Below are 20,002 nucleotides of genomic sequence, written 5' to 3' on the forward strand. Positions count from 1 at the left end.
TTTCACCTTAATGCAAGTTCGCTGCTTGGCTAAGTGCTAAATATAAGCCTACCAGTGGGAGACTGGTTTAAGAGCTTTGACTATCACATCACTTGTTGAGTTATGTCAGAGTGCCGTGTCTGGGAGGTCAAACTGTAAGTCATGTGTCGGAGCAGCACTCAGCTAGGGGATGTTCTTTATGCTGGCTTGGACTGGGACAAACAGATAAATCCTTGTCTGCACCCAAGTGTTATTTTAGCCAGCAAGTTGAGATCTGAGTCAGATTGTAAAGGAAATTTTACAGCTATGGTGTTAAGACGTCACTGTTTGTGTTTTGTAGATCAAGTGTATGCTCACTTGATGTGTTCACACATACTGAGATTTCTATTGCTGTGGGTCACTAAGTGGCTCTAAGGGATAGTTCACACCAAAATACTGTCATCATTTATTCGCCCTCATGTTGTTCCAAATCTGAAAGGCTTTCTTAATTCTCTGGAACATAAAATGAAAATCAAGGAGGACCAGTTTTGCTTGCTTCCTAGTTTTCTTCAAGATATGGAGAAGAAACAAAGTCATAGAGGTTTAGAACAACTTGAGGGTGAGGAAATTGACAAAATTGATATTTTTGGGTGAACTATCCCTTATGAACTATGTGGGTTCCCAAATATAATGAATATTATATATATGAATATAATATAACGGGGATATATGAATACGTACATTTTTATAATTATGCTAGTATTATGCTGCTCCGGATGTGTGTTCATGGTGTGTGTGTGTTCATTGCTGTGTGTGTGCACTTAGGATGGGATAAATGCAGAGCACATCACGTCACTTTCACTGTTTCATTTTCACTTTCTTGTGCAGGGTAAAACTGCATAAAATCCACAGTAGTGTCTGATTTGTGAATCTCCATCTTGTGACTTGGTTCTTTTTAATTAATTGGATGAAATGGTTTTGAAATGTATTTTAATGCTTTATTAGCAGTTTAAAATCAGTAATAAAGAACAACTGGGAAGGTCATTTGTCTATTGCTGATGTTCCTGCTGCTGATGATACCATTGCTTTTGAAAATCAAACGAGATAACAAATGAGATTAAAAAAAATGTCATTCTAATCCGACAAGCAATTTGTTTTCTTGATAAAGTTTTTTTTTTTCCATTTATTGTGTCTATGTAATATATGGGTTAATTTATTATATCTTTGCAGCATTTTATTATATCCCTATATGTAAGCAGAGACAGATTGCATAGTGATGTAATCATAAATCAATAGGGAGATCATTAATATAACATTAACTTCTCATCCATCTTGTTTTTGCTACACTACGGTATTTCAGAGATGACGTGCTCCAGTGTATTCACTCCTATTAGACATTGCTGCATCAATCCACTGCCCATTTGCATGAAACAAAACTTCCTGTGATCCACTGAATATTAGCAACTCTCGTTGAAAATTAATGACTTGTGGTCACTTTGGTGCTGCAAATCACAATGTGAAAAATGCATGAACTTTAGATTGGATTGAGTGTAAAGAGATAACATTGTTAACATTTTTATTTCTGTTTATTTTTCCAGATACACAGTGTTGTGAAGATTTACACTTGTTTACAAGCAGGACGAGACTCTTGCCGTCAATCTGCACACTGTTGCTTCTGTTTAAGGGTGTAGCACAGAGCGCTGCAGTGAAGATCACCACACCTCCCACAACCCAGAATACTGAGTATAGCAGTGTGAAATTCCACAACCAAAGCCCAGAGAGCAGTTAACAAGGCCGAGAGACGGCATTTGCTTTTTCTGTCTGATGCAAGACGACAACAATAAGCCAACGCCCTTGGATAAACGCTTTTCCCAGAACAAATTTTTTTTTTAAAACTATTTTCTAATTTCTTCTTACATCTTTTGAATACAACGCTAATGCATTTCCCCTCAAATTTGGAAAGATGAACTGGGGATTGTTGAACGGAGGGACGATTTAGAGTTCAAGCGATATTGATTTCCTCCACCATGTCATGGAAAAGAAACTACTTTGCATCTGGCAGCAGTGGCTTACAGGGTATATTCACCCCACGAACCATGACATCAATCGCCCCCAGCAAAGGACTCATCAATGAGCCGGGACAGAACAGCTGCTTCCTGAACAGCGCTCTCCAGGTAGGACTACATATGTTCATGCTATAAACACATCTTACATGTTACTTTTCTGAAATGTACAAACGGTTTCTTAGTTCTAAGACTCTAGACACAAATTCTTAGCCTTTATATGATGCTTTTAGGGGTGTATTTCTGTGTGGACTCCATAAAATGTCGCACACTTTGAGGACACCCCACGTGAGCTCGCTGAGATGATTTCATCAACCGTTAGGCTCTACTTGTAGTCTGTGAGGATAAATATTGTGCAAACTCTTTCATTAATTAATGACTCGTGCAACGCATGACCTCAACAGATGCTTGCTCTTGTGGGCAGAAATTGCGCCCCCTCCTCTTGTGATTAGCCATTTGAAGCAACAAGTCAAGCGGCTAGATGCATATGGCAACGGTGCGCTGACTCTTCACTCGTTGCTCTCCTCACGCATGAGTGCTATTAGACAGAAACCGCTGTGCCTTTTATCCATTGTGCTGCTCGGTGGAGCCTGCATTAGATTTAGTGATGATTCAAGCACTGTCTGCACTAGACCCCACAAACAACTGTCAGACGCACACTGTCCTGGCCGGTAATTACCCAGCAACCTGCCATTACTTACCCTCTATTTTTGGATTACTGTATAATCAGCTATATGGAAATAAAGGGGCTTAGCTGGCTGATAATATGTCTAAAGCTACAAATTAGAGTCAGTTATGACTGAATCGGGGGGTTGGGTGTTTGAGGGAGCGTCGCGGCTGGATTGTCTGTTGTCATGAAGCATAACAATATGGCAAGACAATGAACTCAAAACCTGGGGGTGAAAACTGTAATTTTTTTTTTGGTCTGCAGAACAAATTGTGGTGCTTTAATAACTTTCTTGAATACTTTTCTGAGGAATTGTAAGTAGTTTATTTTTGTTTTATTTTTTAGGACTTGTTGGATTTTAAAAACTTGTATAAAGTCTGTAAAAATGTTACTCGCATTAAAGCATGAGTTAATTTGGCTCTGATGTCTTCACAAATTATAAGATAGACCTATAAGATGAATCAGTTCTCTAGTATTGTTCTCTGTCCCTTAGTTTTGATGTTCTGTTCACATGAAGTGAAAATAACTTTTTATTTTGGCATTACATGCCCTATAATGGAATAAGCTGTCCTTGTTTAAGCTTTCCCAGAAACCCCTTCCAAAATCAATAGTTCTCAACAGCCATTCAATAAAATCTGTTATGCAATCAATAAACTCCTGATTGAAGATCCAAGGATGCAGCATAAATGAGTTTGAAGGAAGGAGAGGGAGAGAGTTATGTCTAGACCTCCTTGGTTTTCAAAGCTGACATCTTCTGGTCTCCTGCTGATTCTGAGACAGAAGGTAAGAGTCGGGATGTGTAATCATCAGCTTCCTGTTGAGTGCGGCTGCAGCTAAATGAATTTTTGGTTTTAGGCTATTAATAAATGTTTAGCCAACTTGCTACTAACTTCATTTTTAGTAAAAGGCTCTTGATTAGTTAAATCGGAATAAAAAAATGGGACTTTTGTATTGTTTGCAAGCTAAAGTGAGTTTAAACGACTTGTATAAGGTCTGTGCGCACACAGGCTGCATTTATTTGATTGAAAATACAACAGTATTATGATGAAATGGTTTTAAAATAGAAACGTTAATTGTGATAATGTGATGGCAAAACTGAATTTTCAGTAGCCAGTCAGAAATCATTCTAATATGCTGATTTGGTGCTCAAGACTTATCAATGTTGAAAATAGATGTGCTGCTTTTGTAATACTAATATTTTTATGCAACCTGTAAAATTAAACATGTAAAATCCAGGTTTGTTCTTGTTGGTGTGAAATGGTCACATTCCGTGAAGGGAAGTCTTTACATGACCGCACACATTGTTTGAATGTTTGATGAGCTGAAGGAAGTAACTCGGTTTCAGTCTGTCATAGTTATTTTCAGTCTATCTTTTCCATCAGCCCTGCCTCCTGTCTGCTTTCCGTCCCCTGGATCTGAAGCGTGTAATATGGTTAGTAATGGGCTGTGGTGTCCCTCTTTGTAGAGGGCTATCTCTGATGTGTCCAGTTTGGGGACTCATGCAGTTTTGCTCACTCTTATTGAACTAATCTTTCAAGCAGCGGTCTACTGCAGTTCATGTATTTCACAATGACAGACTCCACGGTTTATCAGTTTCAGCTTCCTTTCTCCTAAAAGACCATTTTATAAAGATCTTGTCTGAAGGATTCTGCGGCCGTTTATGTGTTTGTTAAAAAAATGCATCAGATCAGAGATTTGACAATCCCCTCAGTATGACGGTAAGTCAGAACATCGCTTTAATGAGCAGATGTGACCTAGGTTGTCAAGCAAACACCTGTATTACTTGTAAGGTCCTGCAGGCTTCTCATCAATATGGCCAGTCTCTTCCTATACAAACTCTACTGGACAGTTCCAGATTTAAAAAAACAAAAAAAAGAATAGCTGGATTTTGTTGTTAGACATTCTCAGAGGCAAACTCAGTGGCATGACAAGAGCTCCCAGAACTTAAGTGTCAAATCAGTGACGTCAAATCAATAGAAGGGGACACTGTGCCCTGATGTTGACTGCTTGAGACATGGACACACTGGCTAGTCCATGGCCACTGGCTCAGAATGTTCCTGTGTATTTGGAGACCTGCATACTTGCACCCAGAGACCAGAACTGTGTTTTAAGAACAACGGTTATTGTTGGAAACTCCTGAAAATGTCTTTATGTATGTCATTGTATATAAGGTTTTTGGTCACAAATCACACCATTTCTTTCTTACAGTGCAGTTAGTGTCTTTTTTTATTTTTTTTTTAGTTTAGCCCAAAAGGGCAAATTACTCTTCTGTCATCTTTATATTTGAGCACTGCTTGGCAAGGCTTCAAGTAAAACCTGGTTTTCCTAAGACCATGTGGTTTGCATTGCAAACAAAAATATTGAGTTTATTGGTTGTGATGAATACTTGTGATAGTGTTGTCTCTGATGTCCTCTGATGCACATTTTCATGCCCGAGGAAATATTTACAGCATTCCATTTCATGCATTTTATTCCCTTACAGTTTAACTTGCCATGCAAAGAGCGTCAGTAGGAGGTCATACAGGGTGATCGTAATGGCATGAGAGATGAATGTTGTTGAGTACTATTAAGTTTTACTGTGCAGAGACACATGCGCAGCCCCAACCGCAGTCAAACAGATGTTTTCTACTTCGTGTCTCTGCTTTGTGAAATTACTCTCTGAAATTGATTCTGTCAGCACTATAGATTTTAAAGGGGTTCAAAGTAAGCCAAATGGACAGCTCTTCTTAAGATTTCTGACTGAAACATAAGCAGGTCTCTTAAAGGTTTTGGTTTACAGGCCAGCTAACTTTTGAAGTTCATTGACAGACTTTATCACTATTAGAGTGATTTAAGGCATCTGTGAAGGTAAAGTTAGATGGCAGATTCATTTGGGTAACTGAGTTGTGTTAAGTGGGACTGACAGCTCTCTCAATAATTCAGTATGCAAGCATGTAGATCTGCCGGGCGAGCAGCGGGGCCATGGCACACGAAGTCCCCGCTCATGGCGGGCAGGTGGGGTCAGCTCGACCTCCGCAGCCTCCCAGGCACAGCCAGATGGGAGGTGTGCATGATTGTGTGTCTGTGCGTGCATGTGAACTGCCCAGCAGGAAGCTAGCAGGTCTTTGTTTGTTCCGCTGACATTCCGCATCATCCTTCACCTGGAGACGCATACGTTCCTCAAGATGAAAGACTAAAGCTGGGAAACACGCTCATCACTTCATCTTACTATCAGACTTTGCTCTACTTGTTATCCTGCTCCCATTTCTGCAAACTCTTGGATAGAGCACACAGGCTTATCAGCTCTTTGACACCTGATTGGTGAGACATAATTGCTTCTTTCATGTGATTGGTTGAGATTGCATTACGGGGTGTCAAGAAAGCTGGATTTAGGAGATTGTTGAGGAAAGGAGTCGGTCAGTGTCAGATACAGCTTGCACAATCTCCATCTCCAACCCGACTCGTCTCCCTTCTGAGAGAGAGACACTTAGGAAGAGGTGGAAAGTCAACTGCAAGCGGTGCAAGTGCTTTTTGAGCCTGATGCATTTTTGATGACTAGAGCTTCTCAGGCATTTTAGAAGGTGTGTTGAGTGTCTGATGCTTTATTCAACCTTTTCTCAGCCTTTCAGAGCGCTCTCATATCATGTGCAGGCAGCATCAAAGATCAGAGAACGATGTAAACATTTCTTTTGTCTAATTGAACATTTTTCTTATAGGTTCTCTGGCATCTGGATATCTTTCGGCGAAGTTTCCGACAGCTCACCACACACAAGTGCATGGAGGACTCGTGCATCTTCTGCGCTCTGAAGGTAAAGCACTGAGCCCATCAGGGTTTGACTTTATTCATGATGCATTAAATTCATAGAGCTGACAGGGATCTCTGCTCCATTATAGCTTTTCTAATTCAGTACTTTACCTTTTTATATGAAGGCTAATGTGTTTCTGCCATCTGTATATGCTTCAAGATTCTGAAATATCAAATATTAAATAGTGAACTTTATTGTAGAAACGGAGATAATTGGCTTGACCCACTTTATTTACAGATAAAAGTACATTTTTATTTTAAAGGCATAGTTCATCCACAGATGAAAATTATGTCATCATTTACTCACCCTCATGTTGATCCAAACCTCTATGACTTACTTTCATCTGTGGAACATTTAAAAAAAAAAAAAAAAAAACTGAGACATTTCTGAAAATATCTTTTCAGTGTCAGTGGTCACCAAAACTTGTTTTTTTTTTAATGTTGGTTCTACTAATAAATGGCTTCATTTGATAAGTCTATAAAGAACTGCACCCAGCAACTCCATTACACTACTGTGCATCCAAAAGGATAGTAACTTGTTTCATCATTTGTTTGCACAAGTTACTCAATTTTATGTAACAGCTATTCATTCTCAAGTGAGAAACAAAATCTATAATTAACATTTCGTTAGTATAATTACTAGTTTACATGTCTCTTCTAATTATTATTTAGGCCTAGTTATTTTGTCAAAAAGCATAAAGGAAACCAGTTCTGAATATCATTTTGTCTGATACCAAAAAAAAAAGTGTTGAATCACTTCTTTGTCATTTTGTCTGCTTCCAAAATTATATGTATGTTGATGTACTATGAAAACATCAAATATATGGCATTGAAGGAATAGATATGCATCAAAAAACTAGCTATCCTGTGTTTAACTACAGCTGTGTGGCAAGCAGGGTTGCGTGTATTCTGCTCTTGCTGTGCAATTTCTTTTTCCATCCCGTTTCTTTTCAGTCGTTTCCTTATACTCGTTTTATATTAGATTCCTTCTAATGTTCAGGATTGCCATTGGCGCTTTCCATCAAAAGTTCAATAACTCAGCTGGAAATTAGAGATCTCTCTCCTGAGCCCTGTGCCAGCGCAGTAGGGGGCTGCCTGTCTGCTCTCACACACAGGACTGGGACAATATGTCTGTCTGTCAGCCTGTCCGCTCGCTCTCATGGGTCTGGTACTGCCTCTGTATTCAGCTGTCTGTGTCTTTCCGACTTTACTCCAGTATATTTCACGGGCAGTGACATAAGTGCCTTTCTTGTTTCCAACCTCTCAGAGTTTTTAGCCTTCAAAGTAAAGAAGTTAATCTTGTAATAACTCTGTTTACTGAGGAGTTTCTTAATTCAGCACAGAAGTCTTGCAAACAGGCATGTCTTGCTTTACAACATGGGAAATCTTAGATGTGTTCACAGTAGACACTTAATTATGCTGTTTAAATGTGGCTTAAGAGGAAAAAATACTGCTTTTAATAGGATAGTTCACCCCCAAAACAATCATGTATTTACTCACCGTCGTATCGTCTGTATTACTTTCTTTCCTTCATAAAACACACTCTTTAAAACATCTTTGTTGGTCATACTACTTTTTTTAATAAAAAAAGAAGTTCTGATTATTGGCTACATTAAAACTAAAATTAACCTTAAACCTCTTATTCATTTTCTCTTGTCGCATTTGAAAGAGATTTGTAATCTTTATACAACAGTTTGTAACTGGATACAGGGTGTCAAACTGTTGTATAAAGGTACACTTTTTGCCCATATTTGAAAGAAGTTGTGTGAGGCGGTGTTGATGTTTTCTTTAACGTTAATCGAAAGCTGTGGTTGTTTTTCAGAGCATCTTTGCGCAGTTCCAGTTCAGCAGTGAGAAGGTGCTGCCCTCTGATGCTCTCCGCTGCGCTCTGGCCAAAACCTTCCAGGATGAGCAGCGATTCCAGCTCGGCATTATGGACGATGCAGCTGAGTGCTTCGTAAGGGCTCTTGACTCTTCACCGTCGCCTTTTAGCTTTGCTCCCCTGTAGCGCATTACGGCTTTTCCTGCTTTTCTCCTCCATGTCCATGCTTTTTCCATACACTTTAGTATTCTTTCACATGCCAAATTAGACACTCAGTTTAAGAGGTAGATTTTCTTGAAGAGGAAATTGTGCAGTCTGACATTTCTTGTGAACATTGTTAGCTCAGCTCTTGAGTCCACCAGTGCACGTAGAAGGAAGGTGTTTGATATCCTCTTTAGGCCCTGTATCTGTCCTTCCCTGTCTTTTTTTTGGTTGCATGTCTGCTTTCATGTCAGTTTTTATCTCTTTGTCTCTCGGCAGGATGCTTGGTAGTACAGAAATATAAACCTTCTTGTCTGACGGTGTAATCTCATAGACACACATCCTATTTTGAACAATGATTAATTTCCTCCTAATAGCTCATTTTAAAGGCCATAGCATCATAACATATAAGATAAAGAATGGCTCCCTGTCTCAGCCTCTTTCTACTGCTGGTTTAGCAACATCGTACAATGTGCTGACCAGTAAGAACTGCGACCACAAACTGCAAATGTTCATTTTTTTCCCCCCCTTAACCGCTATTGTTGTCTGGTCATTATGCAAGACTGGAGACACTGGTGAAGGGCAGTTGCTTTGTGAACTTTCAACATCTCCCTACAGAACACAAGCCTTCACCTAACCCAACATTCTCAGCTATATCTCTCAGCTAAAAGAGCTGAGCATGCTGTTATTCACAGACTCGGTACACACCCACTGGACAGCGAGAATCAATTAACATGAGACATGCAGGACAGATGTATGCTGTTTCTCTTCAGTGGGATTTTGATTCATGCACACTGATTGGTAATTAAGTAATAAGTCTCTCTCACAGGAGAATATCCTCATGAGGATCCACTTTCACATCTCTGATGAGACAAAGGAGGACATCTGCACGGCCAAACACTGCATCCCTCACCAGAAGTTTGCCATGACACTCTTTGAGCAGGTGAAGCCTCTTTATTAGCAAGTAGCAATTTTTTTGAAGGCAATATGAAATCCATTCGCAATGCATTTAACTTCCATAATAGGACGTATTTCTAAATGACATGATATTTGTTGGTAGAAAATTTAAAACCATATATTACACATCAGGATTTAATTGGATCATGGTCTGACCTGTCTACATTGCACATGTCAGTAAATGTTTTTAATATTTTTTCAATAATCATTGATCATTTCTCTTTTAAAATAACATGCATTGATGTATCATGCACAAAAATGTATTTAAATTTTTTTGTTTACTTTTAAGCCAATGCCTCTTTGTGAGTGATATCTTTGTAAATTAATTTTTAAAAGTCCTATTCCAGTCATCAAATGTTTAAAGTTCATATATGTCATGGGAAAGTCATATAAAATAATGGAAATTAATTGCCTCAATTGTCAATTCATTCATTTGTGTTGTGTCAGAACATGTGGGAACCCTAATACACCTAGTTTTTAATATAAAATAATGTTTAACATACTGTCCATTTGTGTATACAAAAGATTATTATCAGATATTGTTTTTTTGTTCTCATTTAGTGTGTGTGCAGCAACTGTGGAGCCTCCTCCGACCCCCTGCCCTTCATTCAGATGGTCCACTACATCTCCACCACCTCTCTGTGGTGAGCAAAATCATCCCTGCAGCACATACACATGCACAAAAATGAGTGATGCTAAAGAATGAGGTCATTTTGAAAGCTGGGACTGAAAAGGGCCACACTGTGTACGGCACAGAAAACATCATGTCCTATACTCTTCTCCAGCTGAGCAAATGAGCTCTCTGCCACATCAAACACAGTGAAATCAGTCAGAACAGAGAGAGATTCCCTCAATGGCCAAGAGCACATGACAACAGCCAGCTTAAATATTACTCTAGGTCTCCTGGACAGCAGTGCCACTGCTTTTAATCATGGGTGATGAGGGGCCAGATACAAAGCTGAGCAGCTCCCCTTGAACTCTCCAGTCAAACGTTGTCAGCATCTGCTTTTAGAGTTGCGCATTTGCGGACGCAGTCTGGATTACTGCATTCAGCCTGCCAGTGGAGCAGATACTTAGCGTTGTGAACAAACATTTGTAAGCACAACAGCGATGAAAGGACTTCATGAATATTCCAGCATGTAGCTCTGTGATTAAGGAGGCTTTTTATGATAATAGCTGACATTGCAGTGCAGAAGTGCTTTCTTCTGCACAAGGACATTGACTCCCTGTGTCTTTGAACCAGAGTACTGTCGTTGTCCCACTGCAAGTATTACAGCTAATGGATTAATAAATGAATACAATAATAATAATAAAAACATTATTTATCTAAGCAGTATAGTTTGTCCCTAGTGATAGTATAGTTTTATACTATTAAACCTAGTGATCTTCCTCGCTGCCTATAACATGAAATGTCTACATTGGCAGGAAATTAGCTCAAACGAGTTACAATACATGCAACACAAAAGGAATTATTCAATATTCTGATGATAATAAATATATTTAACACAGAAAGTAGTCAGGAATGCCTTCTCCAATTATTTGGGAAAACATGGTATCTGAGGGAGTTACATTTATCAACTTTTGGGACAGCCTTCATGAGCAGGCCTGTGATACCTTGAAATGCTGCCTACAGATTCAGTTCAGATGCCTTTGAAACTGTTTATTAGACTTAATGTAGGCTGTTTATTAATACCAGTGAATGTAGCAACTTGGCCCATTAATATAAAATTCAAATGATGTTCACTCAAAGATGTGAGAATATCTGCATAACAGCTTCAAACATGGCTCTCAACTAGGCAAAATTTCTGAACTAGAAGATTTTAGACTCTTCTATAATATTATATTTCATTGTATTTTAATGTCAGTGGGAATGACTATGTTTAAGATATTTTTTGTATACACACTCTCGCTGGGAGGAGCCTGTCCAGGTAACATTGTGACATTGGCAAGGCTGTCTCCCTGAAATCTGCCTGAGCTGGGATGTTGCTTCAGGCACGCAGTGTTGCAGTGTCTTTGAGATGCAGTGACCTCTGCTGTAACAATAAGATCAAACCGGTCTGGACGGTGACCTCTCTGAACACCCTCCTGAATACAAAAAACACTGTACACAAACACACCTTAAACACTTGAGTCAGTTGTTTAGGTTAGTGTCACAAATTCCATTTTTTATTCTTAAATTCATATAGTAATTATAGGCTATTTACATGTTTACTAAATCAAAGCCAACAAATTCAAACACTTCACCCGTAATTACAGATACGAGAGCTGCAGTGTATTGCTTGTGCTATCTTAATGTGTGACATGTGTTGGTTATGCTACAGCAATCAGGCAGTGCGGATGCTGGAATGCCGGGAGAAGCCCACCCCAGACATGTTCGGAGAGCTGCTGAGGAACGCCAGCACTGTGGGAGACCTGCGCAACTGCCCGGTTAGCATTACCACACTCCGCCACACACTCGGCTCTATCAAATCAAGTGCTAATTAGGCATAATGAAGCCTGGGACTGTGTGTGTGTGTGTGTGTGGATGTGGCGCTTGTCTGGGTTTGAATAGGATTGTGGCCATTAAGTAATCGCTGGGTCAAAACAGGACGCAATCAGTGGAATGTTAATTTGTCTCGTGGCCCTGAGGAGGACCAACTTCTTATGCAAAACACGCACACTTGTTTTCATGTCAGATCAGGATTTCCTTGGATAAGGGATGACAGCTTATCACATTGCAAAAAATTATTTTCTTAATCAGTATTTTTGTCTTGTTTTTCAGCAAAAATATCTAAACATCCTTGAAACAAGATATATTTACTTCAGAGGCAAAATGACATAAGTCAGTAGGATTTTTTTTTTTTTTTGCAAAATTAATACTTACTTCAGAAGTGAGAGTAAAGATTTATAATATTACAAAAGATTTCTATTTAAAATAAATGCTGTTATTTTTAACTTTCTATTCATCAAAGAATCCTGAAAAAAGTATAATGGTTTCCACAAAAATATTAAACTGTTTTCAGCATGGAAAAAGTCATGTGACACTGAACACTGGAGTAAATTACATTTTAAAATATATAAAAATACAAACCAGTTTCTAAATTGTATTAATATTTTTCACCTTGCTATTTTTACCATATTTTGAGCATAAGAAACTTTTTGTATTCAAAGGGAAACCTTTTTTTTTTTTTTTGTAATTCAAGCATAAACCAAGCTTAACCGTCTGAGGGTGTTTTGGGGCCCTGAAGAAGTTTTGATATGCCCTGACATTTTTTTTTTTTCTTTCAGTATCTTAAAAAAATATGAATGGCTAAAGTCTGATAACACTTGGTTGGATTACTTTAACAGAGAATATTTGTTTTTGAGGCTCATGTTGTTTTATTTATGTGTCTGTGAAGAGAGGTGACAGAGACTGAGACGGCAGAGAACACACGCTGTTTATTTTCTTTATTTTACAGAAGTACATTGCTTTGTTGTTATTATGACTATACAAAAATAAAAGTAGACCCTTTGCAGTTTCAAATGATACCTTATTCTTATCTGTACGTTCAAAACTGACAGAGTATTTTTAGCTTTTTTTGCGGTCATAAAGAAAATACGAGACAGACCGCACTGGTGCGGGCTTCGACCCCAGGGGGTTACATTTTGACTTCTGATATTCATATAATAATGAATCATTACATTATTCGATGATATTATGCTTTTATGTTTGTCTGTTCACTAGTATTAATGAAAGTAAACATGTTTTGAGATTTGTTTAGTAAGTTTGGGCAGGGAAAATGGGAAGTAATGGTAATGGCTGATGTAAGTGTGTGTGTTTCATTAAGCTCCAGTATAAAAACTTTTTTCCTCTCCCTTTTTCTCCTGTACAGGGCAACTGTGGAGAGAAGCTCCGTATTCGACGTGTCCTGATGAACTCCCCAGAGATCATCACCATTGGCCTGGTGTGGGACTCAGACCACTCTGACCTGGCAGAAGACGTCATTCATAGCCTGGGCACTGTCCTGCGGCTCGGAGATGTAAGACATGCTCCCTGCCATTATTTAAAATATCCCACAAACTACACACAATTTTGCTTATATAAATCAGTTGATAGATGAACAAATCCACAGCTGAAAACAGAAGCTTTTGACAGTTATAGATGGTGATAAATACAGTCGGCTCCAAACAGCAATGCTGCAACTTTGAGATCACTGTGATGCACATGGGAATTACAGGCAGAACTTGTCAAACTTGTTGCGTCAATGACAGTGACTCACACATAAAAGCAACACTCTGCCACTGATTTCAGGCTTACTTAGGACACAGGCAGGGCACAGGGTGTCCTAAGTGGGTTTGCATTTCATTGGTACTGGGTTCAAGTTTCAATGTGAAATGTAAACCGTTTTAAAAGGCCTAAACAAATGATTTTTTAAACTGAAATACATCTAGAGATCAAGAGTGGTTATTTGATAATCTCCATCATAGATGTTTTTAATGCCTTTGAAAGATCTCATGGTCACTTAAAATAGATCATCTTTGTAATGGTTTGGTTGTGTGGATCTACATTTATGTGTGTATGTGAATGTTTGTATTTATGAGTAATAAGTGACCTCTCTTCCTTCGTTTCACCCATAGCTGTTCTACAGAGTGACAGAGGACAAGGCCAAACAGGCGGAGCTCTACCTTGTGGGCGTGGTCTGTTACTATGGCAAACACTACTCTACTTTCTTCTTCCAAACCAAAATCCGCAAGTGGATTTACTTCGATGACGCTCATGTGAAAGAGGTAATCATCTGGGCTTTGTGTAACCAGTGAATGTGAAAAATGCAGCCCTTAGCTTGCCGGTGTGCCAGGATTGTTCGTAGGGCTTTATTTATACATGCCCTGATCTAATGTTCCTTGCTTGCTCTGTCCACGGGGAGTTTGTGTAGAATCATTAACTGGGATAGACCAATGTGTTGGCTCGTTATTTAGCAGTACCCACAGGCTCCCAGCATGTGGTGGGTGAATGTATGTGTGTGTGCTGTTTTACATAATTCGACAGCTTGTTGACTCACCACTGTGTGTGCAGGTATATGTGCACATGCCAGTAACTCAATGCATGTCAATAGTCATTAGTGCACATTCTGGTTATGGTCATCATGACATAAAGACAGGAATGGTACAACATTCATAGCAAGTGAATGTCAATAAGTTATTATGCACAAATCTGGCCCATGCCGACAATATACAAGAACGTTCAAAGGTTTTAATACTTTTATTCAGCATGGAGGCATTAAATTGATCAAAATCTACAGTAAAGACTCCATCACAGGAATAAATTACATTTTAAAATATATTAAAATAAAAATCAGATTTCAGATGGAAAACTAATTTCTGCAACGTACAAAAAAACCTTTTGCATTTTCCATGTTATGACTGGTAACTAATAAATGCTGAATTTTATCTAAGTATTAAATATTAATGGTATAAAATACTAAACTTCTATTTTATTTTACCTAAATAAGAAATAAAATAGTTTTATAATGTATGGTATGATAAATGGATATTAATTTTGAGAATTTCTCAATGCTTTTTTTTTTTTAATTAACTTTCAGTAAGAGTTAGATGGCCGCAAGGATAATCTGAATAGAAAAATAGAAAAAATGAGAATGCTCATTATCAGCTGATACCAATCTCTAATATTGGTTGATGACTGACGTGGTACCAATATATTGGTACATCCATACTTTTTACAGTGATAAGTTTACTGCATAATTCCTGCAAGTAGTAAAGCTACTTGGAAAACCAAATAATGAGTGTTATGTCACTCAGAATGGTGTGTCATTCCCTTAGTTCTGAACTTGCAGAATTTTATCTTCATAATAGCAGTGCCGGGCTGTGGATCCTAGACAGTTGCAAACGAAGCAGCTTTTTCTGTGGGGTCTGGCAAGCCTATGCTGACCTGCACGTGAGCTGCGCAGAGCTCCTACAAAAGCCCTCTGAAAACAAGGATATCCCACTATTGTTTACAACCCCAGCTGGACAGTGGCAGGGCGTGGCCTACAGTCAGAAACCGCCATGATAGTCCACCGCAAACAAACACACACACACACTAAAGCTCACTGTCCCGCTCACACTTTCATGTTTTCGTGCATGCTTGTCTGTTACTGCGGCTCGCTCGGACATCCTGTCTGTTTATGGAGGGAGCGTAGAGAAAGTCATCCATTTGGGAAGTTGGAGTCTTGGGGGTAAGATTGGAAAATGACGGAAACATGTCGGACTTGAGTTTCAGTCTCAGCTTTGTTATTCAGGGTATCCAGAACATTTCAACTGATCTTTGCTTTTTTTTGTTTTGTTTTTCACTAGGTGAGAGTAATATGTGGTTGAGTTTTTTAGGGATTAATTTTGGAAAATCTGTCAAAATGCTTTAAAATTATACTCTCAAAATCTTGCCTTTTATTTTCTCTCTCACAGATTGGGCCCAAGTGGAAGGATGTGGTGTCCCGCTGTATAAAGGGGCATTACCAGCCGCTGTTGCTGCTCTATGCTGACCCCCGGGGGACGCCAGTGTCAGCTCAGGATTTGGCTTCTCGCCTAGACCTACATCACTACACTAAAGCATACTACGACAGTGAGGATTCAGGTACTTGCACACCAGCATAAGGCATAACTGGTCCAATTTATTTTACTGCATTTCTTTGGTGCACCTTCAGGAGGAAGTTTTACGTGGTAAAGCAAATGTTTCAATTCATAACAAAATGAGTAATATTTCACTACTGATTATAATAATTATATCTATGCATTGCTTTATAGACAAATCTTTAGTGGAGTTTGCTGACACTATAAAAAAGAAAAATTCTGTTAAATTTACAGTAAAGAAGCAGCAGCTGTAATAACCATATATTTCATTAGAAGAAATTATGTCAATATACTGAGCTAAGACTACCGAAATCTGCTTTTTACCTTAAAATATACCGCTAATTACTATGATAATATGGATGGTATTAGAGTTCATCATAAGTGGCCTGTCCATAAAACATTATTCCAGTACTCATGAATAAATGGTGCACAGGGTAATACACACAAAGACAAAACAACAAAACTTTGCCTAAGTGTTAAATGTTGTGCTACATCATAGTTATTTCAGAGCTATATCTAGGAACCAGAACATAATGGAAAATTGGGATGGGCTCCTTTGACCTGAGTAAACATCCACCCAGAATACCCAGCAGTGCCCCGTCACCTCTCAAAACTCTTTTTGCCAGTCACAGCTTTTGGCTGAAAATTCCAGAATCTCATTTTTAAAGCAATATGGGTTCCCCAGTTGGTAGCCTCAGTGATAAGCATTAGATCTTCTGTTTGTTTTGTCAGGCCGTGAGCCGTCAATTTCCAGCGACACACGGACAGACTCCTCCACAGACAGCTACAGCTATAAGCATTCACACTCCCACCACGAGTCTATGGCTTCCCACTTCTCCTCTGACTCCCAGGGAACTGTCATCTGTAAACCGGACAACGACTCTGCCTCCCACAGCAGCCTGGAAACCACAGGTACGTCAGTTTGTACACTCACACTAGAATCAAAGACAGTTTAGACACCATATTAGGTAAATTGGCACTGAGTTGATCCATACAGAAGTAAACTTAACGTGATCTGTTTTATGTCCTGCTTAGGGCTGCACAATTAATGGTTGATCTGATTTAGTTTTATTTGTCAAATAGCAAATGCTGTGATATAAAAAAGAAGATAAGAAATATGTGCTTGAGTCTTTTGGAGTAAAGCATGACACTGTGTTCATTTACACATGAGCAGCTCATGATCAAGTATTTTCAGTGTCTCGGAGTGCCTTGGTTCAACGTTAAAGTCCGTGTAAAGTCGATATTAAATGTGTGTTCTGAGTTTGTCACATCTTGAAAAAATAAGCAGCATTCTCTGCTCGCAAATGCTTGGGGTGTGTCCACTGGCGGCGCTGAAACCACGCCGAGCTGCCGTCTCTCTCAACTGTCTTCCTCTGCAGCTTATTTAATAAGGAGACCGAGCTGTTTTGTAAATAATGTCAACCAGGTATTATGCATTTATGTGACGAAGGCATAGCTAGCTAGCAAACTGTAGGCTGTAGTAACTAACGGTAATGACAGTAACTCGCGATTGAGCTGTGAACCACTGATGCTAATGCGCTCTAGTTATTAGGTGTGGTCGACTTGAAGCAGCTTTGCAGAACTATCAGTGTATGACATCAAAGTACCGCGAGAGCGATTCGAAAGCATCAGGAGTGCTCACTATACTTTGATGTCACACACCGATTAGTCTGCAGCCTATACACACCTCTTATAGTGTTGGGAGGGCCGTGCTCGGTGGCTCGATTGCATCATCGAGTCCTGATTTAGCCCCGCCCAAAAAATCCTGATCACGAAAATGATGAAAAACTGTTAACAGTCTAACTCCACTATTAAGTACTACATAGTTCACAGTCTTTGTAACATGTTTCAGCAATGCATTTCTAACATTTATAATGTGTTTACAAATAATTCTCAGAATTTACTTTACACAGACTTTAATGTTGCGCCACCCGTGGTCCTACTGCTCTACAACTCAAATATTGACTTTGGTTGTTACTCACTTGTGAAGGTCCTGACAGTGATCAAGTGCAGCGCCACACTCTCAGAAAAGACGGGGTCTTGGACAGAAAGGGAGGAGTTTTGGACCGGAAACGAAGTGCCAGCAGGCCACGAAAATTTGAGGCCCGGGGTGATTCAAGGAGTCGTTGCTCTAAGACAGATGAGGTGTTGTCTGCTGGCTACCACAGTGAAGGTATGCACTTAAACAATATAATGTTGTCACCAAACCACATTGCAAACATTACTGTGTTATTTTAATGGAAACCTGGATAATAATCCGTAACTGTGGTCAGTTGATTGATTGCTCTGACAGATCATTAGTGGATCGAGTAACATGTTGGACAATAAATGCGAGCTGCATTAGTCATCACTGTTGCTTGTACTGGCTGTGTACAGTAATATTAGGTTATGTAAAAATAACATTCCTCCTTCCTCTTTTTTTTTTTTTTTTTTTTAAATGATTTCCTCTCCCTCTCTTTCACAGGCGAGACTTTAAAAGAGCAGCAGGTTCCTCGTTCCCTACCTAAACCTAGCTCCAGTCGACTTCGAGACTTTAAGGAGACTATGAGCAACATTATCCATAACCGGCCACTTTCCGCATCATCCTCGGGCTCCGTTGGCCCACCTGACTCCACCGCTAAGGCCCGAGACTGGGAAGCTGACAGTACCAGCAGTGAGTCCAAGTCCAGCTCCTCTGGAGGGCGATACCGTCCGCCCTGGAAGCCTCGCCGTGAGACCCTCAACATCGACAGCATCTTTAGCAGGGAACGCCGCAAGCAGGCCGGGTACAGTCCGCTAGGAGCTCTCTTGTCTGAAGACACTGGGCCTCAGGGGGACTTGGCGGCATCATCGGAACAGACCACCTTTCGAAACCTACCGGGACCCCTGAGACGGGGATCAGAGCAGCCCCCGCGGCTTATCCAGAGGATGGAGAGTGGCTATGAGAGCAGTGAGAGGAACAGTAACAGCCCTGTCAGCCTTGACATGCCTGTTAGCGAGGGCACCAGTAATGGCACACACAGGTATAATGGAAAAAAGCTCATCAGAACTGATAAGGATCTTCGTTAGCACATCATTCATCTCTCTCTCTCTCTCTCTCTCTCTCTCTCTCTCTCTCTGCGTTTTCCAGCTTACAAGAGGCAGGAATGAAAAAGCCTCCACCTGACGTCAGCCCATCATGGAAGACTGTCACCAAATCCAAGAGCAGCAGTGCCCTACTGCAGGATGTCAAAGCATCAGTCAAGGGTAGCAGTCACATGAGTTTAGGTGTGTACAGTATGAACGTGTGTGTTTATAGTTGTTATACAGTCAATATGTGGGCGATTTCACCTGTTCTTTACCTTACGGCATTAATCATGTTTAAACTAGGTGTCACATGCCCTTTTTGCTGTTTCAGTATATGAACTTATAATATGATAAGCAAGCAGTATTGAGCAGAATCAGCTGCAAAATACATCCTGTTCCTTTCTGTGAAATGTTATCTCTGTATATCTGTTATGTAAACTGAGGAACATGAGTCTGCCCTGGAGAGCTATCAACTGCTATATCTGTTCGTGCTTCTCCATGTGACCAGAATAGATGTGTTTGGTCACCGCCTACTGTTCATTATATAGAATTTTGTGCATATTAAAATCGTGTGCCTCTTAGGCTGATTTTGCCATGCATCCATTTTTTTTTCTTCTGTCTATTTGTATTCACTTAGGACCGTGTTTACATTAATAGTAGGAATTAGTGTATGTAACAGATTTATGAAGTGACAGCAGTGATCAATCACACAATAATTGCATGATATTTTTCATATTATTAAGAGGTACTTTTGGTCTGATTGGGTGTAGTTTAGAAAGCAGCAGTCTCAACCATGTGACACTGATGAAAGTTTCAGAATTACGTAGAGAATCGGATACAAAGGTTTTTATGTAAGCAGTCTAAGATTAGTATTAATAATTTTGCGCTTTTGCCATTTTTGTTCTTTTTTTTATATATATTAC

General features: G+C 39.5%; 1 protein-coding gene across 6 annotated transcripts in view; it reads left to right on the forward strand.

Moving 5' to 3' along the window:
- Window positions 1–20,002, forward strand: part of usp54a (ubiquitin specific peptidase 54a) — a 59,548-nt gene that overhangs the window by 21,284 nt on the left and 18,262 nt on the right. For all 6 annotated transcript variants that reach the window (XM_058795879.1, XM_058795878.1, XM_058795877.1 and 3 more), the window contains 13 exons: window positions 1,557–2,132; window positions 6,384–6,476; window positions 8,295–8,429; window positions 9,325–9,438; window positions 10,014–10,096; window positions 11,774–11,879; window positions 13,304–13,450; window positions 14,049–14,198; window positions 15,870–16,038; window positions 16,767–16,946; window positions 18,025–18,207; window positions 18,499–19,036; window positions 19,144–19,280. In XM_058795879.1, the coding sequence (XP_058651862.1) occupies window positions 1,986–2,132; window positions 6,384–6,476; window positions 8,295–8,429; window positions 9,325–9,438; window positions 10,014–10,096; window positions 11,774–11,879; window positions 13,304–13,450; window positions 14,049–14,198; window positions 15,870–16,038; window positions 16,767–16,946; window positions 18,025–18,207; window positions 18,499–19,036; window positions 19,144–19,280 (2,182 nt within the window). In that variant the 5' untranslated portion in view covers window positions 1,557–1,985. The remainder of the gene's footprint in view (window positions 1–1,556; window positions 2,133–6,383; window positions 6,477–8,294; window positions 8,430–9,324; window positions 9,439–10,013; window positions 10,097–11,773; window positions 11,880–13,303; window positions 13,451–14,048; window positions 14,199–15,869; window positions 16,039–16,766; window positions 16,947–18,024; window positions 18,208–18,498; window positions 19,037–19,143; window positions 19,281–20,002) is intronic.

This window comes from Onychostoma macrolepis, chromosome 13, assembly GCF_012432095.1.
Source record: "Onychostoma macrolepis isolate SWU-2019 chromosome 13, ASM1243209v1, whole genome shotgun sequence".
Lineage (NCBI taxonomy): Eukaryota > Metazoa > Chordata > Actinopteri > Cypriniformes > Cyprinidae > Onychostoma > Onychostoma macrolepis.